The sequence below is a fragment of the Mirounga leonina genome, unplaced genomic scaffold (assembly GCF_011800145.1).
Source record: "Mirounga leonina isolate KUSES-001 unplaced genomic scaffold, KU_Mleo_1.0 Mir_418, whole genome shotgun sequence".
Taxonomy (NCBI): Eukaryota; Metazoa; Chordata; class Mammalia; order Carnivora; family Phocidae; genus Mirounga; species Mirounga leonina.
Window position 1 is genome coordinate 6662730 of NW_023270739.1, and position 26752 is coordinate 6689481.

A 26752-nucleotide genomic window follows, 5' to 3' on the forward strand; every position below is an offset into this window, starting at 1 on the left:
CTGGAATTTTCCTAATTTACAAAAGGATGTGTTAACAAGTCATTAGAATCATTTACTTTTCTCACTTCTATATCATCATTTTGAATTGTCCCTGTATTCAACACCTTTGAGATTTGCACATACATGGCAAAGTCCATAGTGAGATTTTGGATAGAAGAGAAATATTCTTTTTGTTTGTAAAGTAAGGTGACATTTAAAACGAATTTCTCAGTTTTATCCATTTTAGAAAAGAGTGTATATGAAAGTTCACGTTTTGGAAATAGATTTCCTATGTGACCCTCGAATGCCATAGTTTGAAGGCAACTTCTTTAGGTTCCCTTGTTGACTGAAGAATGTCAGTATTCTCAACCTCTTCTATCTAAAGTACAATCAATACAATTAGTTAGTTTTTTTCTCAGAAAACTAACCTCAGTCCTACAAAAGCAGAAAGCAGAGGCAACTGTGTTTCACATTTGGGGAGTTTAATGACTATGAAATTGCAGAGTTGTAACACTGGGAGGAGAGAATGTAGGTACAGAACTTAGCATAGATGGTTGACAGTAAAAATAGCTTAAAAACAAAAACCTCTGGCTTTAAAATCTAAACAAAAGAAATAATTCTCTTAGTGGTTGGAAACCATCTCGAATATAAATTTTACTGCTATAATAACAATAAAACGGATAAAATGAAAAATGGCATTGGTATTGTTGGCAGGTGGAGTGCAGAAGGCAAACCAAATTTGCAGAAAAACTTGACAGTTGAAAGAGAATGATAATCATCCTGTGATCCCACAGGGGGGTAGTAGAGCATAGGGCTTCTTGAGCAGCTGTTCTCAATTAGAGTCATTCTCAATGTTCCCTAGGAGACATTTTGTGACATTTTGTTGTCACAACTTGGAGGAGGGGGGAGATTCCATTGGCATGTAGTTGGTAGAGTCCAGAACGCTGCTAACATCTTACAACGCATAAGATAAGCCGCACAACAAATTATCTGACCCCGAATGTCAATAGTACCATGTGAAACCTAGCTAGAGCACCTGAGTTTGAGTCCCAACTAGGCCAATTGCTGTGTGACCCTGGGTGAATGACTTAGCCTCCTAAGCCTCAGCTTTCTCATCCAAGAAAGTGGAGAGCTGATGACTGGTAACATTTATTGAGTGTTATGTGCCAGGCACCACTCTGAGTGGTATTTTCATTTGTTCCTTCTGAAATCCTATGAGGTACTATTTTTTTTTTTAAGATTTTATTTATTTATTCATGAGAGACAGAGAGAGAGGCAGAGGGAGAAGCAGGCTCCCAAGGAGCAGGGAGCCCGATGCGGGACTCGATCCCAGGACGCTGGGATCATGACCTGAGCCGAAGGCAGACGCTTAACCATCTGAGCCACCCAGGCGCCCTCCTATGAGGTACTATTATCTCATTTACAGATGAGAATAAAATAAAGCTCACAGCACATGCCTAGGATACAGTGGGCATGAGTACACAATAGCCATCAGTTCTTAGGGGTTTTTTTAAGGCTTTACTTTTTTTTTTTTTAAAGATTTTATTTATTTATTCATGAGAGACAGAGAGAGAGAGGCAGAGGGAGAAGCAGGCTCCCAAGGAGCAGGGAGCCTGATGCGGGACTTGATCCCAGGACGCTGGGATCATGACCTGAGCCGAAGGCAGATGCTTTAACCATCTGAGCCACCCAGGCGCCCAAGGCTTTACTTTTTTTAGAGAAATTTTAAGTTTACAATAAAATTGAGAGGAAGGTCCAGAGATTTCCTATATACCTCCTGCCCCACACATGCATGATGTAGGAAAGATGTTGGGGTTCAGAGCTGATGGCCAGGAAAGAATTCTTGAAATGTCTTTGGTGCAAAAAGGTGGTTTTATTAAAGCACGGAGACAGGACCTGTGGGCAGAAAGAGCTTCATTGGGGTAGCGAGGAGCGGCCGATTATATACTTTCAAGTTGGGAGGAGGTTAGGGATAGTGTAAGTCTCTAAGGAATTTTGGAAACAAGGTTTCTAGGACCTTGAGGGAGCTAGCTATTGTTAGGAAAAGGTCATTTATTACTGTCTAAGAAAACCTTAGTCATGAGAACCTTCAGATGTATATCGGTGGGTGTTATGCTTGGGGGATGATTGCCAACATGTATCTTGGGGGGTAGAGATAAAGGAAGTTTCCAAAGGAGTTTTTATATGTTAAAGTAGACTTACAGGATCCTGAGGATTGGGCTAAGATTGCCCATTGGGCTAAGATTTGCCATTAACAAAGTATTAATACGTTGAGTTCCTAGAGGAATGTCACTCTGCCTGTTTCAAGGACTTGTCAGTGGGCTGTAGGTAGTCAGGAAATTTAATTTTTCTTTTGCCTTTGTTTCCCACATCAATGCAGGGCTATTATCAACACTTCCACATTCATTACAATTGGTGAACCTACATTGGCATGTCATCATCACCCGAAGTCCATAGTTTACATTATGGTTCATTCTTAATGTTATACATTCTCTGGGTTTGGATAAATGTGTAATGATATGTATTCTCCATCATGGTACCATACAGAATAGTTTCACTGTCCTAAAAATCCTCTGTACCCCATCTATTCGTCCCTCCCTCTTGCTAACCCCTGGCAATCACTGATCTATTTACTGTCTTCATGGTTTTGCCTTTTCCAGAATGTTATGTAGTTAGAATCATACAGTATATAGCCTTTTTAGATTGGCTTCTTTCACTTAGTAATACACAGTTAAGATTTGTCAATGTCTTTTTATGGCTTGATAGCTCATTTCTTTTTTCTTCTTCTTTTTTTTTTTTTTTGCTGAATAATATTCCTCTGCCCTGACATAACACAGTTTATCTGTTCACCTACTGAAGGACATCTTGGTTGCTTCCAAGTTTTGGCAATTATGAATAAAGCTGCTATAAACATCCGTGTGCAGGTTTTTGTGTGGATGTAAGTTTTCAAATCTTACAGTAAATACCAAGGAGCATAATTACTGGATCATATGGTAAGTGCTTAGGTTTCAAAAAAAGATGAAGTGAGCAAAGCATATTTCCTTTTTCCCAACAGTCTTGGCTATTACTAATGAAATTCCTAGGTTCTCTGACCTCTCTACTTAATGAAAATCTTTCTCTGTGTTTAGAAAAAATGTAATAAGCTTCAACCATCTTTGGTAAGAAAACAGATATATCAAGAATGAGAAATGCATACTATGGATTCACTTTATAATAAAAAACTTGTCTGCCATAGGAAAACTAAAAGTTCACTTTTTTTTTTGAGGTGGTATTAACCAAATAATGACATAAATATATAATTACATACTGTGAAAAGCTTTATGAAGACAAAGGAGCTATGAGATTCTATAATATAGGGACCTATCTAGTAGCAAAATATGAATTATTTTCCCTCAGCAAAACATAGGGAGGGTTTCAGTGGACCTACCTTACTTTATAAATTATTTATTGTTATATAGAGAGCCTCAGATTGAATTGCTTAGCATGTATGATAAATAGGCAAAACAGTCCAAATCATTCCTTCAGTGCCTGTACAGTCTAAATCACAGGAGCTTAATTGTTGTATCATTCCTACAAGGTTATCCTTGAGTCTTCTTTCCTTCATACCCCACCCATCAGCAAATCGTTGGCTAAATTTTCATTCAGACCATTTCTTCTTTACCCATTCCTATTAATCTGTACCAAGCCCCATCATCTCTTGCCTGAACTACTGCACTAGCCTCCTAATCAATCTTCCTGCTTCTGCCCTAGCTCACTCTCAATTCATTCTCTGTACGGTAGTCATAGGGGTCCTTATACTGTGTCACTCTAAAAACTTTCTAGACATTTCCATTTTACTGAAAAGACAAGACAAAGTGTTACAGCAGCCTACAAATCCTTCAAATCTGGTCCTCTCCAGTCTTTCCTCTTTGCTATAGCCAGTCACATTCTGCCTCCGGGCCTTTGCACATGCTCTTTCCTGTGCCAGCAAGGCTAGCTCCCTCCCTTTAGGGCTCTGCTCAAATGTCACTTGATTAGGGAGGCCTTCCCCCAGGGCACCCCATGTAACACTATGACACCCCTATACTCCCCTCCCCCACAGGCACAGAAACACTATCCCCTTTCCCTGCTTTATTTTTCTATTTTAGTTAGCAATATTTAAACAACATAAAGATTTATTGTCCTATCTCCCCCACTAGGGTATAAACGCCATGAGGGCAGGAACCCATGTGTTGGCCCTAGCACAGTGCTTGGCCCATACAGCGTTCAACACCTGTCCAGGGATTCCGACTGCGGCCCCAGAGACATCTGAACGGCTTGTCACGAAGCTCCTTTCCTTGTGCTCCTTTTGTAATAATTTGGGACACATTCACAACAGAGTAGGAGACAACACTCGGCCCCCACAGTGAGGGACCTCAAATCTCCCCCCTTGCACCCATCTGTAGAAATAAACAAAAGAGGGCGCCTGGGTGGCTCAGTCGGTTGGGCGACTGCCTTCGGCTCAGGTCATGATCCTGGAGTCCCTGGATCGAGTCCCGCATCGGGCTCCCTGCTCGGCAGGGGGTCTGCTTCTCCCTCTGACCCTCTTCCCTCTCGTGCTCTCTGTCTCTCATTCTTTCTCTCAAATAAATAAATAAATAAATCTTAAAAAAAAAAAAAAGAAATCAACAAAAGAGGAGTCGGAAGAGCTGCTCTCCGAGGGCCTTAGCTGCTCGACAACTGTGTGACGCTATCTAGCCAGGCTTGCGAGCCTGTCACGTTCAGTCTGGGGGAGAAGAAAGCAGGACATCGGAAACCAGCTCAGACGGAATCAAGAGGAACGCGGTCTGGCCTGGTTAAAAACACGTGCTTATGCCTTCACCTTTTCTGTGTGTAGAGGCCACCCTTTTAACCCTTCCCGTCTGGGGAGAGCGCTACGGGCCAGCCAGGATCTCCTGGGGCAGCGCCGAGGAATGGCGACCAAGGGACCCAGGTGTCTCCCTCCACAGGAGCTCTACCCACGTTTTGGTTGTTAGTCAGCTGTGCTCAGCCGGGGATAGTGTAAATATTCTGCTCAGAAAATGCACTTCAGTGTGAACCAAGTGCAGTAGGGAGTGCTTTAACCTAACCGGGACGTCGTCAACCGATCGCCTCCTGAAAAGAACGGACAAGGAGCATCCATCATGGCTGCCGGGGGCAGCGAAGCGAGAGGCAACCGAAAGAAAATGGCGCCGGGGCGCGCGGCCAGTGACGGCAGGCCCAGGCTGGCGCGGCCAGGGAGCCGGCAGGGCCATCTAGGGGCGCCAGCCAGGGACCCTGAAGACCTGCCCGGGCTTAAGATGCCTGAAGACCCTGACACTTAACGACTACAACATGGAGGACAGTTATTGTGTCTGCAAAGCAACTCGCACAAGGAGGCCCGCGTTCCGTCTCGGGTTCGGAACCGGCAAAATCCTCTATTCTCCAAACAGAATGCGTTACGCACACTGCGCATCTTCGCAATAGTGGGCCGGGTAACGACGCAAAGAATGTTACGTCGCACCGGAGGCTCTTCCCCTCACCCCACCCCACGTTCTAGTTCAGGTGGCGCGAGAATTCTACGCCCGCTTCGTACTTTATTTTTCTTCTACGGACTGCAAAATGTACCCGTCTGCGCAACTGACGTAAAGTGCTTCCAAGAATACCCTTAGTACTCCGCCAAGCCCTCGGGCTATTCCAAGACGCTGTTTACGTATCGTCTCCGACGTACGTAGCGTTAAGCTGGAGCAGTCTCAGCGCCGGCCGCCATTTTGTGCAGTCGCTGGGAAGGAAGGAGACGCCTAAACCACGGCACTGCCGGGTTTGAGCGTAGCCAAACCTACCCACTGCTTTTATAACCCCGATTCTCTGTGTTTTGCTCCCGTCTCCGACGAGAGAGGCGGCGACGGTGGCGTCTGCGACGGGAGACAGCGCGTCGGAGCGAGAGAGCGCCGCGCCTGCCGCCGCCCCAACAGCGGAGGCGCCGCCGCCATCGGTCGTCACCAGACCGGAGCCGCAGGCCCTCCCGAGCCCGGCCATCCGTGCCCCGCTCCCAGATCTCTATCCGTTTGGGACCATGCGCGGAGGCGGCTTTGGGGACCGGGACCGGGATCGTGACCGTGGAGGGTAAGGGGGGAGGGGGAGAGGGAAGGCCTCGCGTGTGCGTGGGCCGGGGGTGGGGGGGGAGGTTTCCTGAGGAGACCGCAGCCTGCGGCCGAGCGGGAGACCCGGAACGGACTGCGGGCCTGGGAGCGACGCCCCCGATTCCGGGAGGCGAGGCGTCCTGGGACTTAATAGCGGTTTGGTGCGCGGGCCTGCGGGTGGGCCTGCGCCCCGGGATCGCGGGTGACCCGGCTGGGGGGCGGCGGCCTGGCGACGCCCCAGCCCCTCCTTGCGGACCGCCGTCGTGGCGGGGAGCGCGAGGCGCCGCAGACCCGGCCGGGCCTCGCCTGGCTGCCCGGCTTTCGAGCCCGGCGGATTTGGGCAAGTCATTTGATCTCCAGGCCTCAGCGCTCATCTGTAAAACACGGATGTTCTGCTGAGAAGAGGAGGAGGTCTTCGAATGCGGCCTGGGAAAATCTTGACGCCAAATGGCTTCCCTTACGTTATCTGTCGCCAGAGATCACTGTTAATAGAACTGGAAACTAACGAGACCGAAAGGCTGATTTCTCGTTTTTTAAATAGATCTTTAGGTCCCCTTTAGTCGTATTTCAGGTAACGACACTGAAGAGTAAAGCAGTGGAATTGTTTGCCATCTAAATGATCGTATTTGAGGAGGGAGAGGTTTTTTGTCTTATTTTTGCTATAGGGTTCCTCCCCATACTCCTTTTCTCCAGTTGGGCTGGGGTATTAGAGTTTTCTCGGCCTGACTAGAAAGCTTTTGATGGGATAATGCCACGGTTGGAAGTTAACAAGATTAAACCTGAAGTCTTCCCAGATACAGAGATTGAAATCTTAACATCAGTTAAAGGAAAAAGTTACTCAAGAGATTCATGTTCGTTTGTGCTGTTACTTTTTGTAATAAACGTCCTATCTTTGGATAAAAAGTAATGGAACGCCAGTTATTAACATATGTGACTTTGTGCAAGATCCTGGACCTTTGTGAGCCTGTTTTCTCAACTGAAGATGGGCATAAGTAATTGCCTTTACTTTGCATTGTTCTTGGGAATTAAGACACTATGTGAAATTGTCTCTTTGTAGTAGGTGTTCTGTTAATGGTATTTTCTCCAAACATTTTTGTGGTTCAGATACAGAAGTCCCAGATCTTCTAGTCACAAGCACCTCAATTATCACTTGAATTACAAAGTAAAAAGGATTACTTTATTTATACCTTGTTAGGAAGGAAAATATTTGATCGTAGTGTTAAATTTGGAGGGCTAGAAGTGGAATGTTTGCTTAGTGTTTCACAGTATAGCTGTATTTAAAAGTGAATTTCAGTGCAACCGCTTAAGACAAAGAATTTGACATTACCTAGTAGAAAATGACCCAGTAATTCCTCTTGAGCTTTATACCCCATACACTAAAGCCTAGAGAAATCCTTGTACATGTTCCCCAGCATTCATGTACAGAAATGTTTTTACCAGCACTGTTTGTGACAGTATTGGGAACTGCTCGTCTCTGGTAAAGTGTGGGTGTTCATACAGTAGAATACAATACAGCAGTGAAAAGAAAACACGCATCAACATGGATGACTCACAAATGTGGAGTGAAAAAGCAAGTCATGGTAAAAGGATAATACCTATGAGGATACATAGGACGAGACTCTAAAAAGCAAAATTGGAGGTGATAGTTCCGGGGTTTGTAAACTTGAAATAGGCACAGGGAGCTACCAAGGTACTGAGTGTTTTATTTCTTCGCAGTGGGTGTTGAATAACTTAACCATATATATGGGGGTTTTTTTGGGTTTTTTTTTTAAAGATTTTATTTATTTGAGAGAGAGAATGAGAGAGAGCACAGGAGAGAGGGGAGGGTCAGAGGGAGAAGCAGACTCCCTGCCGAGCAGGAAGCCCGATGCGGGACTCGATCCAGGGACTCCAGGATCATGACCTGAGCTGAAGGCAGTCGCTTAACCAACTGAGCCACCCAGGCGCCCACCATATATATGTTTTAACAATAAAAATAAATTATTTGAAAAGTGAATTACTGATCCATACTTTACCCCCATATTGACTATCAGATGACTTTTTTTTTAAAGCTTGAAAAACTTCTTTTCAAACAATGGCACTTTTTCATAAGATCTGTGTCCTAATTCTACATTTGCCATGAAATTTCATTTATGATTTGAATTGCTATATTAATGTTAGAGAGCTGAAATGGATTATTATTTTGAAAAGGGAATGAAAGGTCTGTGTGTGTACATGGAAAATCCAAAAGTGATGTGCTGTGTACATTTGAACTAGCATGATGTTGCATGGTTAATACATGAATCTTCAGAGCTGCATTTATTGCAAAGCAATCAAAATATCTAATGAGCAGTATAGTATGCCAGGGATTAGGATATGTGCATCTTTGAAGGATGGCAAGAATGTGCTCAAAAATTCTGTAAAAGGCTATCTTGAATATTGAGGTAAGCTTTAATTATGGTGGGAGACAGCATATTTTTAAAGAACCCCATGTTTCAAATATCTGTAGTGTAGAATGATACGTCTTGGTTAAATAATCAAGGCAATAGGGAGATGGGAAAAACCTCTTCTGTTGAATAAGCCTTAAAAGGAATGTTACTTTCCAGAGTTGTGTTTTCTTTTTTCTTTTTTTTTTTAAGATTTTATTTGACAGACAGAGACACAGTGAGAGAGGGAACACAAGCAGGGGGAGTGGGACAGGGAGAAGCAGGCTTCCCGCCGAGCAGGGAGCCCAATGTGGGGCTCGATCCCAGGAACCTGGGATCATGACCTGAGCCAAAGGCAGGCGCCCCCCAGAGTTCTTTTTTCTTGTAGATCATTAGTTTAAGGTTTGGGTAGCCTTGGAGTGCAGGAGCAGCATTGAAACAGCACCTTCTAGGAACCACATACATTTTTATAAACTAAGCTGACAATCTAAAGATTTGGCTTACCTATTTAGATCTGTGTCAGTTGCATCATTTGTAAAGGGGGGGGTTGATCCAGGTGGTCTTTGATTGTCTGCTATTCAGTATTGAGCTTTGGGCCTGAGGGCAAGTTGAAGATGTCATTGATACTGTATCTTCAATATATGTATATTTCTTTGCTTCTGTTTTGATTCCTGATCTCTCTTACCTGTTAAGTAGTATAAATGGAATCCATCAAGTTGTACCTGTTGAGTGTAGATGCTCAGTAGTCCCAAGAAAATTTCCCACCATCAGTCTTTGTATGTTTGTATTTAGAGAAATGTCTAGCTGAGTAAGTTTTAGAATCACTTTGAATTCCAGGAAATTGAGGCCCTTTAAAATAATACAGCTACTGCCAGTCAATTATAAAGTGGAACCATCTGCAAGATGATGTTACGAGTGGGTTAGAGTGGAAAAGGGAAGTTAAATTCAAATTCGGGAGTAAGGAAACGGAATGAAAACAGTGTAAGTGTATACTTGTATACAAAACAATGCCCTACACTTAATAGGTTGAAATACAAAAAATGAAGACCATCTTCATGTTCTAGGAAAAGTTAGAAAATTGCAAGTTCGCTTAGTGGTCATTTGTATTCCAATTGAACTTGTCCGTTAGGAATGTTAGATAAAACAAAGGTTGGCTTTAAATTTGTTTGAGTTTTTTAAACCTTAAATAAGGGGTGCCTGGCAGGCTCAGTGGAGCAGGTGACTCTTGATCTTGAGGTTGAACCCCACGTTTGGTGTAGAGATTACTAAAAAGAATGAACTTAAGTAAAACCTTAAATAAGACTAATATTTTTGGGGTAAATTTATAGTTAATATAGTTCCCTGGGAACAGAAAGTAAAGGTGGAGATGAAGAGGTCATAAGTCAGTTCTCGGCTATTCATTAGCCTAAACTAAAGGTGAAGAGTAGCCTCCTAGTCTTAGAGGGGCCCTAGTTTTCCTTATTAGCAGATAATAGGAATGCTTATCACACAATCTAGATAAAGGTTCAACAAACTGTTCCAAGTGTGGAGCAGCTTGGCTTGAAGTATATTTTTTTACCTGTCCACACTGTTGCCTTTAAACATAAACTAATGTCTTCCCTTGCCTACACGTCTGAATATTACACAGGAATAGAGACTTCTGTTTTTTTTTTTTTTTTTTTTTTTCAGTTTATGTCTTCATCACCACTAAAAACAGTACCTGGTACAGTAACTACGGTTACTACAGTTACTACAGTAACATTGAATGAATACAGTTATGCTAACTTGTACTGAGTGCTTACTATGCCAGGTACTTTCTTAAGCACTTCATCTCAGTCTCTGAAATAAGTGGTAGTAGTATGTCTACATAAGAAATGGGTACAGAGAAGTTAAATTGTTCAAAATCATCCCTAAGAGGCAAAATAAAAATTAACACCTTTTCAGTCATTCCAGAATCTGGTTGTAATCCCTATATTTTTCTAAACATAGGAGTTTTTAATTTTTCACCTATTGTAATCATACCTGTAACAATTACTGGATAGTAACGGAAGTTTTACAAACATTTTCTCCATACCTTTGAATGAGAATAAAAAAATTACTCTTTGGAGGGGGCTGGTGGTATCCTAAGAGAAAATCTTTTGCTTGTTTTTATGCCACCTAAGGTATATTGCTTTTAAAATACTAATAAACTAAAAATTTTTATGTTTCTAGATTTGGTGCAAGAGGTGGTGGTGGCCTTCCCCCGAAGAAATTTGGTAATCCTGGGGAGCGTTTACGTAAAAAGAAATGGGATTTGAGTGAGCTCCCCAAGTTTGAGAAGAATTTTTATGTAGAGCATCCAGAAGTGGCAAGGCTGACTCCGGTAAGTTTTGGGGATTGATTGATTGATTTACCTTTTTTTCTATACACAGTAATGACCGAGTTGACATACTAGGCAGGCTTTACAGCTGTTAGATGTTTTATTCTTGTGTGGTATTTCGTTAGATTCTTTGTAAGATTACTGGTACTCAAAGGAGGAAATAGTTTAAATATATACCTAATCTATTGTTGGTTCTCATTTATTGGCTATGCTTCCCAATTTGTCATGTATGAGATTTTAACTGTATATGAGGTTCACGTCCTTTCATCTACGAAGTTAAGTTTAAAACATTGGCATAGGGGCGCCTAGGTGGCTCAGTTGGTTAAGCGTCTTCCTTCGGCTTAGGTCATGATCCCAGGGTCCTGGGATCGAGCCTCGTGTCAGGCTCCCTGAGCCTGCTTCTCCCTCTCTTTCTGCCCCCTCTCCCCTTCTCGTGCTCTCTCTCTGTTGAATAGATAAAATCTTTCAAAAAAAATAAAACATTGGCATAATATACTTCTCTTTTTTTTTAATCTCATTGTGATGATTTTGGACTCATGAAATGGTTACTCATTCAAAAAAAGGTATGATGGCAAGAGCACTTGGTCCCAAGTTCCACTATTTCTCCCTCTTCCTAGTTCTGACCTTGGGCAAATTACTTTTAATATTTCTGAGTATCTGTTTTCTCATGGGCAAAATAGAACTCTTATCACTTGCTTCATTGACTCAAGAAGTTGGGAGGATCCTTACAAATTGGTTGAAGTTAAATATATATGAAAGCACTATCAGAACTGTTATTAAACGTATTTTCCAGTGTAAATGTAGATTAGATCATTGTTCAGCTTGACTGGAACATAAAGTTTTGCATGTTTAGAATAATTTACTCGTTTTTTTACTTTTTCTTCCATAGTATGAGGTTGATGAACTACGCCGAAAGAAGGAAATTACAGTGAGGGGGGGAGATGTTTGTCCTAAACCTGTATTTGCCTTCCATCATGCTAACTTCCCACGTAAGTGTTCTTCAAACCAGGATTGTAATTGTTAAATTTTATTGAATGGTAAACATGGGTAATGGCTTATTTAAAGGTTTTGATTCAGGCTCAGTATTTTGTTGAAGAGGCAAGTAGAAACCTTTCACAAAGGTGGTAATATCAGGGGCGCCTGGGTGGCTCAATTGTTAAGCGTCTGCCTTTGGCTCAGGTCATGATCCCAGGGTCCTGGGATCGAGCCCCGCATCAGGCTCTCTGCTCAGTGGGGAGCCTGCTTCTCCCTCTCCCACTCCCCCTCCTTGTGTTTCCTCTCGCTGTCTCTGTCAAATAAAGTCTTAAAAAAGTAATATTAACTTCAAGGCTGGAAGTAAATGCTGTATTGTTGCATGAGAGATTTTTTATGCTTATCTGTTCTTCGTTTTAAAACTTTTGAGTTTTTCATCTTCCCCTAGTTTTGCCTCTACCTTTTAGAAAACAGAATGAAATTATGTTCTAGCCGGGTATAACTTGGCAAACAATATGTGACTAACAACCATATGTCCATGCTCTGTTAGAGACTTTTGGGCAGTGGTTTTAAAGTATTGAAGGGAAGGGTAGATAGCTAAGGCAACAGTCCTCTTGAGAGGTAGTAGTCAGCAGGTCAGAGATTCAGTAACTAAAGAAAGAAACAGCACTTCTCTTGGAGAGATACGAAGCTGGGTAAATCTTTCAATGAGTTGAACAGTTTTAGAATTCTGTTGGCTGTGGGGTGCCTGGGTGGCTCAGTTGGTTAAGCGTATGCCTTCGGCTCGGGTCGTGATCCCAGGGTCCTGGGATTGAGTCCCACATCGGGCTCCCTGCTCAGTGGGGAGTCTGCTTCTCCCTCTGCCCCTCCCCTCCACTTGTGCTCTCTCTCTGGCTGGCTCGCTCTCTCTCAAATAAATAAAATCTTAAAAAAAAAAAAAAAAAGAATTCTGTTGGCTGTGTCCTTAGTTTTACCTAAAAGCACTGACCTCTATTCCCTAACAGAATATGTAATGGATGTGTTGATGGATCAGCACTTTACAGAACCAACTCCGATTCAGTGCCAGGGATTTCCCTTGGCTCTCAGTGGCCGAGATATGGTGGGCATCGCTCAGACTGGCTCTGGGAAGACGCTGGCGGTACGTACCAGCAAGGGAACGTTAACATTGTGGTAACTTACTTTGCTATTTTGATTATCCTGTTAATTCTTAATTCTTAGAAAATTGTAATTCAGATAGTGTAGGTAATATTTCAGGTTTCTTAGCTATGGGAAATGTTTGCGAGTATTTTGTGTTCTAATTTACATTGCACAAAATGTGTAACAGTTCTGTTTTCACTTCTGTGGTTAGGCATTATCAATTAACTGTGATAATTTAGGATAATGGCTTAGTTTTGGAATAAGACTGTTGTTCTTTCTCCCCCCCCCCCCCCAGTATTTGCTGCCTGCAATTGTCCATATTAACCACCAGCCGTACCTGGAAAGGGGAGATGGCCCGATCGTAAGTGTGTTTATAATTCTAAAAATAACCACAACTTAAAGATAACTGTGTTTCAGCCACTGTGCTTTGCATGTGATTTCAGATTTCATTCTCAAACCCACCTTCCATATGTAGAAATGATGTTATCCTCATCTTACTGATAAAATTTTGGTAACAGTGCTATTAAATGACTAGTCCAAAGTCATACAGCTGTTAAGTGGCTGAGTTTGAATTTGAACTAGTCTTACTCTTAACCACTATGAGTACTGCCTTCATATTATTTCATACTACTGCATTTACTCTGCAGTAAATTCAGATACAGTTTTGAATTGCTTGATGATGCTGTGAGGAATAAGGAAGTATGAAATGATGTCCCTGCCATGTGTATGTAAGTCAGATTTAGGATGTGTATTCTTTGTGGTTAAGTAATACTTTTGTAAATGTTTAACAAAGGGCAGTATGGTTTTCTGGTTTGATTATTTTCACTTTTAACGCTACTTTCTATAAAATGTGCGTAGTGGTTATGAAACATTTTTAATATATTCTTAACCTGTTTTTTAAAAATCAAGGGGTGCCTGACTGGCTCAATAGAGTATGCAGCTTTTGAGCTCAGGGTTGTGAGTTGTAAGTAATCTCTACACCCCATGATGGGTGTAGAGATTACTTAAAATCTTAAAAAAAAATTGAGCTTGCATTTGCTGTGTTTTTACAGATAGGTACATTATTACAGTGTGTCTCAAAATATTCACAGAAAGAATAATACGTTACTTTGCAGTATGAAATATATTCCATATGGCTAATAGAATTAGCTTCATTATTGTTAGCTAATATCTCACGGATCTGTACACAGACCAGGATGTGTTGTTAACAGTGTATATGATAACCTATTTCAAAGAGTTTTAATTTTTTGTTGTTTTGATTGTGTATAAGTCATTGTTTTTGCCTAATGTGTCTGGCTAAAAGCTTAAACTAGAAGTCAGAAAAGTGTCTGCTTTGCTATTTCCTTATTCATTTGGTTTTTTCTTAATATTTGATCCATGGTTAAAGCTACTTGTTCATTTTGTGAGAGTTGTTTAGTTAAAACTAGGTAATGCTGGGGAGCCTGGGTGGCTCAGTTGGTTAAGCGACTGCCTTCGGCTCAGGTCATGATCCTGGAGTCCCAGGATCAAGTCCCACATTGGGCTCCCTGCCTAGCAGGGAGTCTGCTTTCTCCCTCTGACCCTCCCCTCTCTCATGCTCTCTCTCTCTCTCAAATAAATAAATAAAATCTTTTAAAAAACAACAAAAAAACCCCTAGGTAATGCAATCTGTAAATCCACTTAAATAGCACACAGACTATAATGAATGAATCGTGTATCAAAACCTGGGTGCCTGGGTAGCTCAGTTGGTTGAGCGACTGCCTTCGGCTCAGGTCATGATCCTGGAGTCCCTGGATCGAGTCTCACATCGGGCTCCCTGCTCGGCAGGGAGTCTGCTTCTCCCTCTGACCCTCCCCCTCTCATGTGCGCGCGCTCTCTCTCTCATAGATAAATAAAATCTTTAAAAAAAAAAAAAAGACCCATCAGTTCACATGCTAAATACTCTGTTTTTTTGCCACACTCCAGTGTACTGTCTTAAACTCTCTGCCTTCCCCACCCCCTCATATAATTTTAAAGTAACAGGTTAGACAATAGAAAAAGAATTTAGATAACCTTTTTGTTTTTTTTTTCTTTTTTAACTTGGGATAGGTGTCTTAAACATGTGTGTTTGTTTCAGTGTCTAGTTCTGGCTCCTACCAGAGAGCTTGCCCAGCAAGTACAGCAGGTGGCTGATGACTATGGCAAATGTTCTAGATTGAAGAGTACTTGCATTTATGGAGGGGCTCCTAAAGGTCCTCAGATTCGAGATTTGGAGAGAGGTAATTTAAAAAAACAAAAACGTAAGAATTAATAATTTTTCTCATTTTACCAATTTTTATGAATGAAGTTGGAGAGGGAAATAGTGGGTTCTTATTGGGAAAAAAATCAGTATTTCAGGAGCTTAGAAATTCTCAGGTATGGTTAAACTGCTATTAAAGGAATGTTTAACACAGAGACTTAAACTTGGTGGAGATTGGATGATTATACATAAATCTCTTTACGTCATGCTTTTCCAAGTATTATGTTAAGATTTAGCTAGTGCTCTGCAGTATCAAATGCAACCACCAGAGCTGGTGCTTCTTAGTATACTGAGGCTTGGACAGTGTATATAGAGACTTCTTAATTGGCTACATCTTTGGTTTTGTTTTACAGGTGTTGAGATCTGTATAGCTACTCCTGGGCGCCTGATAGATTTCCTGGAGTCAGGAAAGACAAATCTTCGCCGATGTACTTACCTTGTATTGGATGAGGCGGACAGGATGCTTGATATGGGCTTCGAACCTCAGATCCGTAAAATTGTGGACCAAATCAGGGTGTGTAAAACTGATGATACCCTGTCTTTATGCTCATTGCCTGTCATGGTTCCTTAGCCTAAAAGAAAGCCTTTCTTTTCCTGGTAGCCTGATAGGCAGACATTGATGTGGAGCGCAACCTGGCCAAAAGAAGTAAGACAGCTTGCAGAGGATTTCCTTCGTGATTACACCCAGATCAACGTGGGCAATCTGGAGTTGAGTGCCAACCACAACATCCTCCAGATTGTGGATGTCTGCATGGAAAGTGAAAAAGACCACAAGTAAGAGAGATTTTACTGTTTTGATAATGCTGTTAAACCTTTCCTAATAATCCTCCCAGAGTTAAAGCATTGAAGAAGTCTGAAATTTTTTGAGGCCCCAGAACATTAAAAGCATTACCAGCTTTCCAACTATCCATTCTTTATCTCATTTTCCAGAGCATTGTGGTTACAAGGAAGGATTCTGGATCCTTAGAATTAAATCCCAGCTCGAATAGTTATTAGCTGTATAGAAAATGTGAAAAGAAAGTACTGTAGTTTTGGGGAGTTGATATTGTAGACATAGCTTCTACATGATGTATAGGGAGGTCTACTCTGAATGCGTGCGTTTTTGCTGGTCTTGTTTTCAGGTTGATCCAACTCATGGAGGAAATAATGGCTGAGAAAGAAAATAAGACAATAATATTTGTAGAGACAAAGAGACGATGTGATGACCTCACTCGAAGGATGCGCAGAGATGGGTGAGTACTGCACGGAGGTAATTAGCCACAGGTTGTATATTTATAGTTCAGTAGGAATTTCTGAATTGGTATAATGAATGTTGTATTACTATTTCAGTAATACCTGTCATGCACTTTGCTCTTTGGATGGACACAGTCATCTATTCACGTAGCTTAATAAACCTTCACAATTCCGTGTGGTAGCTCTTCTTTTTAAAGTTTAGTTTTACTCTTTTAAAGATTTCTGAAATATTGGTCACTTTTCTTCTGACAGTTGGCCAGCTATGTGTATCCATGGAGATAAGAGTCAACCAGAAAGAGATTGGGTACTTAATGGTGAGTTCAAAACTAAACATTGTCCATACTGTTTTAGGGATGGGCAGACTTTCTGTAAAGGGTCAAGAAGTAAATATTTTCGGGGTGCCTGGGTGGCTCAGATGGTTAGGCATCTCCCTTCAGCTCACGTCGTGATCCTGGGGTCCTGGGATCGAGCCCCGCATCAGGCTCCCAGGTCAGCGGGGAGTCTTCTCCCTCTGCCTTTCTCCCCTGCTCATGCTCTCTCGTCTGTCTTTCTGTCTCAAATGAATAAATAAAATCTTTTTTTTAAAAAAAGTTCATGTTTTCTGCTTTGCAGACTGTACGGTGGTTATGTCACAGTAGTTCGGCTTTGATGTTGTAGCAGAAAAAGATGGTCATAGGCAATATGTAAAGAAAGCCTTGCTGTGTTGAAGTAAAATAATAAAAATAAATATTGCCAGATTTGATCCATAGGTCAGAGTTTGCCTAACTATGCTCTCTGTAATTGAGTATTAGGGGCATTTTTTAGCATATCTCTACTGTCCTTGAAGGTCCATAATGCTGCCTATTTAAACTATTTTTCATAACTTAGACTACCCTTCCTGTATTTAATAAGATCTTGTCCTTGTTAACGTTCTGATCTAATGTTCATCAGCCTGGAGAGCTCGCCAAACTCTGTGCTTTTGGAGGTGTTTTTGTTTTTTAAGATTTATTTTAGAGCAGGCGAGCAGGGGGAGTGAGAGGGAGAGAGAATCTCAAGCTGACTCTGTGCTGAGCTTAGAGTCCTATGCAGGGCTCAGTCTCACGACCCTGAGATCACGACCCAAGCCAAAACCAAGAGTTGGACACTCAATGGACTACGCCACCCAGGCGCCCCTACTTTTGGGATTTTTTTTTAAGATTTTATTTATTTGGCAGAGAGAGACACAGCGAGAGAGCGAACACAAGCAGGGGGAGTGGAAGAGGGAGAAGCAGGCTTCCCGTGGAGCAGGGAGCCTGATGTGGGGCTCGATCCCAGGACCCTGGGATCATGACCTGAGCCAAAGGCAGATGCCCAAGATGTTCCAAGCTCTTACAATCATGGCTTGGTCTTTCTGGTGACGAGCCCCCATCCTCAAGCTCTCCGGGATTCCACCAAGTAGTGCCTCAGCACAAAAGATACTCCCATCACTCAGGAAGTTCTGAGGGACTTGGGGTCTCTGTGTCAGGAACCAGGCAAGGTCAAAGACTAGGAATAAAAGATTCCCCTAGCATCTCTGTGTACAAAGGGTTTTAGGAACTCAGGGCCAGGACTTGGGGGCAGAGACTAATATACATAATTTCTGTTATTTCACAGAGGAAAGTAGCACTTCTCCTTTGATTTCACATCTTTAAACTTGCTTCCTCCCCTGACCCCTACTTTTGGTTTTATTTCATTTGGAAGATAACTTTGGTGTCATAATTTAAGGGGGGAAAATTCTAGCTCATTTTAATTTTGTTACAAATTGCTACACAGTTTTAATAGTATTTCATTATTAAAGGTAGTTTTTGTCTCTTGTTTCTCTGCTAAAAGTATAATAAAGATTTTATTTTCAAAGAAGTATTATTTTTCTTGAATTTTTAAAAGAGTTTGGCATGTTCTGACACCATTATTTGAAGTTTAACATGCTAAAATAAAAAGGTTAGATAGCTAGGAATGTTTGTATGGTCTTCTTTTTTTTTTTTTTTTGAGACAGAACGAGAGAGAGCACATGAGAGGGGGGAGGGTCAGGGAGAAGCAGGTTCCTTGCTGAGCAGGGAGCCTGATGCGGGACTTGATCCAGGGACTCCAGGATCATGATCTGAGCTGAAGGCAGTCACTTAACCAACTGAGCCACCCAGGCGCCCTGTATGGTCATTTTATAAAGATAATCACTTAGCTTCGATTGTATAACTTGGCTTTCAAGTTGGCTTCAACTTGGCCTTTTAATTGTCTAGGCAAGATGCACAAAGAAGCTACCAGCACATAGCAAGCCTGTTTTAGAGGATGACAGAATACAAAAGAATGAAGGCTTTCTATACATTGCACTGCACTCATCATTCCCTTCTCCTGTGCTTGTTTTACAGAGTTCCGTTCGGGAAAGGCTCCCATCCTCATTGCCACAGATGTAGCCTCCCGTGGGCTAGGTTTGTATAGATAGGTGTCTCTGTCAATGGTATATGTATCTTTTGGTTTAAAGATTTGTTTGTCATTTCAAATTAGAGTTGTATATACATGTGGTTAGATAGATATTTAAAAGAGAAGAATACAAAGTGTGACTTTTTCCCCCTCACAACTTTTTTTAACCTTGGTTTTTTTTGTTTTGTTTTGTTTTGTTTTTTTTCCTTTTATTTTCAAAGTCTCTTCCTGCTCCTGACAAACAGGCTTTGGTCTGCAGCAAGGCCTAGGCATGACTATTCAGTTAGAGGGACAGGAGACACTCAGTCGGACAGCTCAGCCTCTTCCTGGTTTTATTCTGCATTCTGGCTGGATAGAATGAGCCTGATTAAACCTAGCTATTAGATGCTAGAGTCTGCAGTTGTTGTTCTCCCTATACCAGTCTATCTGTACTAGATATGTATGTGGAAGTCCAATTCCATAAATGCTAACGTAATATATCCTTGGGATTTAATAAGTCTATAAATATGTTATTCAGCAATTAAATCTGCACTGCCCGATTTTATTTATTGGCGTAAAATTATCATGGACACTCAGCTATCCCCTCTTCCCACCCATGTTCCTATCATCCATGTGCTGTTTTCCAATTTAAGAACTTCATTTGAAGCTCATGTTCTTCTGGAGCTTTCCACCCATTATGATTTGAGATTTATAGAACCATTTTGTGGTACTTTATCCCGTTATTCTGAGGTAAACAGGTATAATTCAAAACTTTATATTAGAAAAAGATGACATTTTCTCTATTACAAAGATATTTTAAAATTATGGACAGGTATTTAATTTCTTGCCCAGTAAGGTGAGAAGTGCCATATTCCCTTGTAATACTTAACATAAAGAGGATAAGTGTTCAACTGGAATACAAAAGAATGAAGGCTTTCTATACATTGCACTCATCATTCCCTCCTTCAGAGGTGGTGACCTGCAGCCATGACTGAAACTTGTCTGTGCCCTCTGAGGTCATGTCTGGATCTGTGCGGTTAGAACTCGGGCCTGTTGGGAGAAGAGGCTGCGGCCTGAAAGCAGTTTACACAAAAGCTTTCAGTGATGGTGGTTTTTAAACAGGCTTGCTATGTGCTGGTAGCTTCTTTGTGCATCTTGCCTAGACAATTAAAAATATTTGTTCCTTTTCCCCCTGCATTTCTAAACCAAATCAATTGGCTACCATTAGAATAATTTAGACTCTTCATCCCACCCCCACTCATCCAAGTGAGGGGAGAGGGAAGGTACCTGAGTCTGTTTCTTGTTACTCAGCATCAGTGCTTGTTTTGGGCCCCTTTGTTTGCTGCCTTGTAAAAATCAAAAGGAGGGGGAAAACCCACCAAAATGGCAGAATGCTGACCAAGGTCCTACAAGATCCTGGAAAGTGAAGGCTTCTACCTCACAGACAGGGGTGCAATTTTCAGCTGAGTCACCAGGCCTTTTTTCACTTCCTGTCGAGCGATGGCCTCTTAAATGTTCCCTTCAGGTAAGTTCTTCACTTCCCATAGTTTTATGATAGTCATCCTCAGGAAGCCACTATTCCCTTTCCACTGGGATAGTTTTAATTTTTCCTTTTTTTTGTTTAAACTACACACTGTGAAAATAAAAGTATTGAATTTATTTTGTTTTGTTTTTTAACAGAAGCTTTGATATCAGCTGCAGATCACTCAGTACATGGCCGAGGCAAATCTACATTGGCCCGAAGCAGCTCTAGATGAGCCTATTGGCTAGTTTCAGTCCTTCCCAATTAGTGATTGGATATTCAGGCCATGTTCTAGGGCTTGTCAGACAAAAAGTTGTTATCCTAGGCAGCTGGCCAAAACACTAACTTTTCAATTTCTTACCCTGCTACAGCATCTTCTCTAAAGGCAGCAAGATAATATTGTGGCAGTGCGCAGATAACATCAGGGCAAGCTTGACTGGAGAAAACAAATTCTGCGCTTGCTCCTGTGTGCCCTCAGCCAGCTCTCTGTGTATACACACAGGACATCTTTCTAGTATGAAGAACTGGCACCGTGTCTGTTCCCTATTGAACCCCTCCAGAAATATTCCCAAGTCTTAGTTTCTGAGCTGTTGACTCCAGTCCCCAGTGCTTTCTGCTAGGAAAGCACACTTCTGTGCATTCAGTGCAGTCTCTCAGCTTGCTCTGCCGCCTGTGGTCAGACACCATGGGACTGACTAAGGAGCATTATCTTAGCTCTGAAGATGTGGCCGTGGAGCATAATTTCCCATCCCCCCACCTTCCATCCATCCTGGCCCTGTACATTTTTGTTTTTCCTTTGTTACATCAACGACTCTAGCCGGAGACTCACGCTGCCCCCTGTGATAACTGCCTTCTCGTCTTTCTGGTGTGATTTCAGGACTTTAGGGGTCAGTAAAGACTGAGGAGCCTTTATTGTAATAAGAAACAGACATAATGCCCCTTTCTTCACAGGCCCTTTATAACAGCTGAATTTTTTTTTTTTTTAATCATCTCCCCTTTCCCCTGAAATTAATCCAGTCTGGGCAATAGATGCAGTCTGACCCTTTGGATGTAACTTACATTTTTTTATTAATTATTTTTTTCTACAATCACCCCAATTATCCTTGGGGGAGGCGTTGGAGGACCTGAAATTTTTACCCGAACCCAGGTTCTCCGGCGCTTGGCAACCAAATGGGGCTACAGAGAAGCATCTAAGCCAGTTCACAGAGCGAGCGTGTGTGGGGACTTCTCACTGCCACGGACCCTTGATGCATGCTCCCCGCGCTCCAGTGGTCCCGTGTCAGAAGGCGGAGTTTTCGAAAGGAGGCCGCCAAAAATAAAAGGCAAAGAGACGGGATCGGCTGCAGCGGTTTCCCAAAGGAGGAGGGAGTGTGCATCGGTCTGGTAACAAACAGAGAATGTTTTTTAATTATTTATATCACAAAAATCTGTGTTTTATCTAGGATATTTTCTGAATATTCTTTGTAAAATGCAGATTTTTTTCCACAAAACATTAGGATTCTTTGTTATATTAGATTTGTTTGTTTAAGTAGGTAAAAATATACATTTAGCTGAAAGCATTACACTAACATTTACATACTTTAAGCATTAGGAGGTTTATTCAACCCAATTCCCAGCAGTGGATAGAACATTAAACTGTGTCTCAAGGTTTCATGGTTTTTCCCACCCTCTTTGGCTATTTAATTTCCCAGGTTATGTAGACAATCTTCAATATTGAAGCAAGTACTGAGTTGAAATAACCTTGAGTTGAGCAAAAAAAAAAAACAAACCTCATTTGGCAGAGCTGGGCTTGGTAGTACAGTGAAATTTTAGTGTAATGTGCTCTTGCGGTAATTGAAAGGGGAAAGATAATTTGGATGATTCTGCAAAGGAAAATAGGTGTGTACTTAACTTTGGCTCTGATGAGTTTTTTTAAGTATGAGAGCAAACATTTTTTAATCTAAGTATTTCAATTAAGTTTCCTTGAAAATGTAGTAATAAAGTATATGAAGTTTCTTTTTTCATTTTGCTCTGTGACTGGTTTAAAGGTAAGTTTGTTATATTACTGGTAGATTTTGCCAGGCTTCTCCCAACAGAGTAGAAGTAATTTGACCTTGTACCTTATCAGTGGTACCACTTACCTTCTACATTTCCAGTTTTGAAAAGGAACTGGAATTCGAGACGGTTCCTGCCGGTATATTGATTAAAATAAAGAAGAGGCAGGAGTTTGGATGGTTGGATGGGATTCCCTTAGGATTTTACAGCTGATAAAGATGCCACTTCCTGTGCATGTCCCAAGAATCATTAATCCTCTTTTACTCTGTTGGGATAAGTCTTTTTTTGTTCCTGTTCAGAGTGGTTACTAACTTAATTTTCTTTCCTCTTGCTGTCATCTGCATTCGTGCTTCCCACCTGTTGTTGGCATGTCCTTTACCTTCTCTTTCCCTGCCACATCACCCTACCAACTGACTCACCGTTGGCTTTGAAGATGTGGAAGATGTCAAGTTTGTGATCAACTATGACTATCCAAACAGCTCAGAGGATTATGTGCACCGTATTGGCCGAACAGCCCGTAGCACCAACAAGGGCACCGCCTACACCTTCTTCACCCCAGGGAACCTAAAGCAGGCCAGAGAGCTGATCAAAGTGCTGGAAGAGGCTAATCAGGCTATCAATCCAAAACTGATGCAGTTGGTGGACCACAGAGGAGGCGGCGGAGGAGGGGGTAAGGGTAAGTCCTGGAGTTCTCCAGGTACTGCCAAGGTATCTTTTTGTGCTCATTGTGCCTCCCCCCCCCCCCCCAAGTCCTGTGAAGGCTTTTGAGTATGTTGCTTAATAACGGGGGCAGTGATTAGTAGTTTTTCATGATCTCTTCTAAGTAAGACCATTGGCGGGGGGGGGCTGTCATTGTTCTCCTTTTGCATCCCATTATTTCCATAGATGGTAATAATAAAACTGACCTTTGTGTTTTGAAGTACATGGTGCATGTTCAGAATTAAGCTGAATTCCAGTTGCTTTTAATACCTTCAAAGGCCTCAGTGTATATTAGGTTTTCAGTTTTTCAGGTTAAGAGATAGTAATTTTACACCATTTTATGGTCTTAGGCGTAGTTAATGGATCTGAAAATTGGATAGTTGCAAAATATTCTAGGATCGGAGCTTCTTGACTACCAGTTTGGTATTACTTTGTCCCAAACTTACTGCATGCTGAAGCTGTTAAAATTACCTGAGAAGTTTCTTAAATAACAAGGTTTTGTTTTTTAAGTGGGTTTGGAATTGGGCGTAGGATCCCCAAGCTTGTGAGGTAATTCTGATGAAGTTAGGTCCACAAAGCAACGTCTGAGAAGCACTATGTACTAGTAGAGGGTCCGGGTAGGGTGGTCCAAACTTTAGGGGCTTGTCTTTGTTTTTTAACCTGTGGTAAGTCACCTAAACTTCTTTACATTGTTGCTTTATTTTGAAGATTGTGTTTCTTGGTAAATTCTCAAAGGGAGAAGTTGAATGACCTTGACTGTTCACCATTCTTCTGAGAATGTCCTGTTAAGGAATCAGATTATGGGTATAAGTTTTAAAGTAACTGATTTGGAGGCTGGCCTAGCTAAAGGTCCAGAAAGAAGGTTGAATACTTCCGTGCCTCATACGGCTTTTTACATCTGGTTATGTTTGGATTCTGTATCTGGCATTAAAAATACCTCGTGTCCTCCCCTCAGGAGGTCGTTCTCGATACCGGACCACTTCTTCAGCCAACAATCCCAATCTGATGTATCAGGATGAGTGTGACCGGAGGCTTCGAGGAGTCAAGGATGGTGGCCGGAGAGACTCTGCGAGCTATCGGGATCGTAGTGAAACCGATAGAGCCGGTTATGCTAACGGCAGTGGCTATGGAAGCCCAAATTCTGCCTTTGGAGCACAAGCAGGCCAATACACCTACGGTCAAGGCACCTACGGGGCAGCTGCTTATGGCACCAGTGGCTATACAGCCCAGGAATATGGCGCCGGCACTTACGGGGCCAGTAGCACCAGCTCAGCCGGGAGAAGTTCACAGAGCTCTAGCCAGCAGTTTAGTGGGATAGGCCGGTCTGGGCAGCAGCCACAGCCACTGATGTCACAACAGTTTGCACAGCCTCCGGGAGCCACCAATATGATAGGTTACATGGGGCAGACCGCCTACCAATACCCCCCTCCTCCTCCCCCCCCTCCTCCTTCACGTAAATGAAACCACTCGAGTGGTAGTGACTTGTGCAGACTTACTACATTTAAAGGAACGCTCTCTTCCCCTTTTTTTCCTCCTCCCCTTTTCTTTCTTTTTTCTTTTTTTTTTTTCCCAACCATTGTGATTTGTCTTTCATGCAGATTAGTTAGACTTCACTGCCAGGTTTCTTCTGTCCGCCAAAATGATCCAGTCTGTAATAACAGATTTTGTAAAAACATATATATATATAGCCGACTGGAAGAGTTCCCCCCCCCCCCCCCCAACTTCTTGCATGTTGAGGATACTTGAGCTATTTTTCATCTTCAAAGAAAAAGTAAGGTATTAGGCCCTTTTGTGGGAGCCCATTTTTTTGTTGTCCTGAGTTGGGGGGGTAGGGGGGAGGGTAGAGGGTTGAATTCTGCAGAAGAAGATGGCATCTGTGCTTTAGGTTGCTCTCATTGCTGGGTTAGAAAACCAAGAGGGAATTCCCTGCACATTTTCTGTAATGCTTTTTAATGTTCCTCAGGCCTGATGAGTTTTTAAGACAGTGCTTTGCCATTGTCATTTTGGCTGATTGCTTGTTAAGTGCATTTGACAGTTTAAAAAAATTCCTAATTGGTTTTGTCCCCCCTATATTCTGCCTTGCTCCTTCCCAATTACTGAAAAATAACCATTTTAGTCTGGTTAGACATTGAATTTTTGAGTTTTTTAAGTGTATCTTCTAAATTACAAACCCCAAGTGTTTATTGCGATGGTTAAATGTAGCATCTCAGCATCTGGGTGGAAGCTGCCTATTTTTCTTCCCCACATAACCAGGGACCATCTGTGAAATTCATTTTCCAGCTAGATAGCTGCTCTGAGCAGAATGAACATAAATGCTCACTGAAAATTTAGTAACCAGGTAAATAACCAGTTAAGTATGCATTCACCTGCAGTATAAAAACCACCTTTAATTATAAACAGAATATACTCAGTGGCAAATTTTCTTTTTAAACTCAGTATCTGTAGAGCTAGAATAAAAGCACCTCTTTGCTAGCCACTCAGCCCTTTTGGCCAAATGATCTTGAATAAAGAACCTTTGGGGGTCTGTTAAGAAAGCTCTTAATTCTCTTCATACTCTTCTCTGCAGTGCTTTGTAACAGCTTTTGGATGCAAATTTTCTTCAGCATCCTTTTACACTCAGCTTTTTACAGGTAGGTAGTGCTTAAGAAAAGTTACAGAGGACTAAAGCCTAAGTCCTCACTTTTCTTCTTCCTGAAGGTAGGTGAGTTTGTCCCCTTGATAGTGATACTGTTTTACTGACACTTCTGTAGCACATGGGCCTAGAAGGAATTTTCTGCTCTTGTGTTCACTGTAATAGGACAGGGAGATCAGACAGCCCCAGAACCCTCTTCCATATCCAGTGTTGGACTATTAATTTTTTGTGCTATTATTGGTATTGTTCATTAACAATGTAGTTAAAGGGGGAAGGCTCCACTGCATTCTTTGGCTAAGGCCTGAGGGTGCTTGCTGGTTTGTAATATCTAAATACTTGAGGTTTTTTTTCGTTTTGTTTTTCTTTTAAAATTCTTCAGGGAGAGAGAAGGGATGGTTTCTGAGGGGTTCTGAAAAGTATGGTTGAATGTGCAACATACAGGTAGGTTGTCAGCAGAAGCTGAAATGTACGCATGTAAGAACTTCCACATGTCTCCCCCTCCCCCCACACATTTTCTTCTTTAACTGTACTTTTTTCCCCCTTCTTCGAGAAGTTGAGGCTGAGGGAGGATGGTAGGCACAGGAAAACTTGGCAAAACTGCTCTGTGCTTTTAAAACCAAAGTGCCCCCTCACCCCCTGCCCCCCCCCAAAAAAAGATTATTTTTTGGTCTAAGCACTGACCAGTCCATTCTAGATATTTCTTTGTTTTTAAACAGGTGCCACCACAGGGGTGTCCTACTTACTCTCTTGCAGGTCTTAAAGCATCCCTTTGTGGGAAGGGTCTCTGGGCAAGCGTTACTTGGTCAGCTGCTTGCTTCCCTTTTTCCACCAGGGATGATGTCGTAAGTCAAAATAACAGCATATTCCAAATCTCAAAAGCAATTGTGGTCTGAGCACAATTGAAATTTAGCAGAGTTTTTCCTTTATAGCTTTAGAGTAACTCTTCTGCTTCTCTGTCACTCATAATTCAGGTTCTGCCTTTGCTTCAGGACATGAGCAGAAGAGTCCTCATGTGATGCTAGTTGTTATCGCAG

General features: G+C 42.0%; 1 protein-coding gene across 3 annotated transcripts; it reads left to right on the forward strand.

Moving 5' to 3' along the window:
- The first annotated feature begins 5708 nt into the window (after window positions 1-5708).
- Window positions 5709-26360, forward strand: DDX17 (DEAD-box helicase 17). Of its 3 annotated transcripts, none has more exons than XM_034987509.1 (13): window positions 5709-6081; window positions 10694-10844; window positions 11731-11830; window positions 12818-12951; window positions 13246-13311; window positions 15046-15187; window positions 15561-15721; window positions 15809-15981; window positions 16329-16439; window positions 16693-16754; window positions 18801-18860; window positions 22821-23063; window positions 24042-26360. In XM_034987509.1, the coding sequence occupies exons 1-13, from the start codon at window positions 6032-6034 to the stop codon at window positions 24545-24547; spliced, it is 1959 nt and encodes a 652-aa protein (XP_034843400.1). In that variant the 5' UTR covers window positions 5709-6031; the 3' UTR covers window positions 24548-26360. The 3 variants fall into 3 exon arrangements, with proteins under 3 accessions (XP_034843400.1, XP_034843403.1, XP_034843401.1); XM_034987512.1 differs by having other exon boundaries at window positions 5792-6081; window positions 22821-23057; window positions 24042-24547; XM_034987510.1 differs by lacking the exons at window positions 5709-6081; window positions 10694-10844 and adding an exon at window positions 11284-11404.
- Window positions 26361-26752: the final 392 nt, after the last annotated feature.

Excerpts from the sequence above, each read along its gene's own strand:
- DDX17 (XM_034987509.1), top strand. The coding sequence starts at position 6,032 with ATGCGCGGAGGCGGCTTTGGGGACCGGGACCGGGATCGTGACCGTGGA. Across the intron at positions 11,831-12,817 it reads CCATCATGCTAACTTCCCAC|AATATGTAATGGATGTGTTG; the intron begins GTAAGTGTTCTT and ends ATTCCCTAACAG. Across the intron at positions 16,755-18,800 it reads AAGAGATTGGGTACTTAATG|AGTTCCGTTCGGGAAAGGCT; the intron begins GTGAGTTCAAAA and ends CTTGTTTTACAG.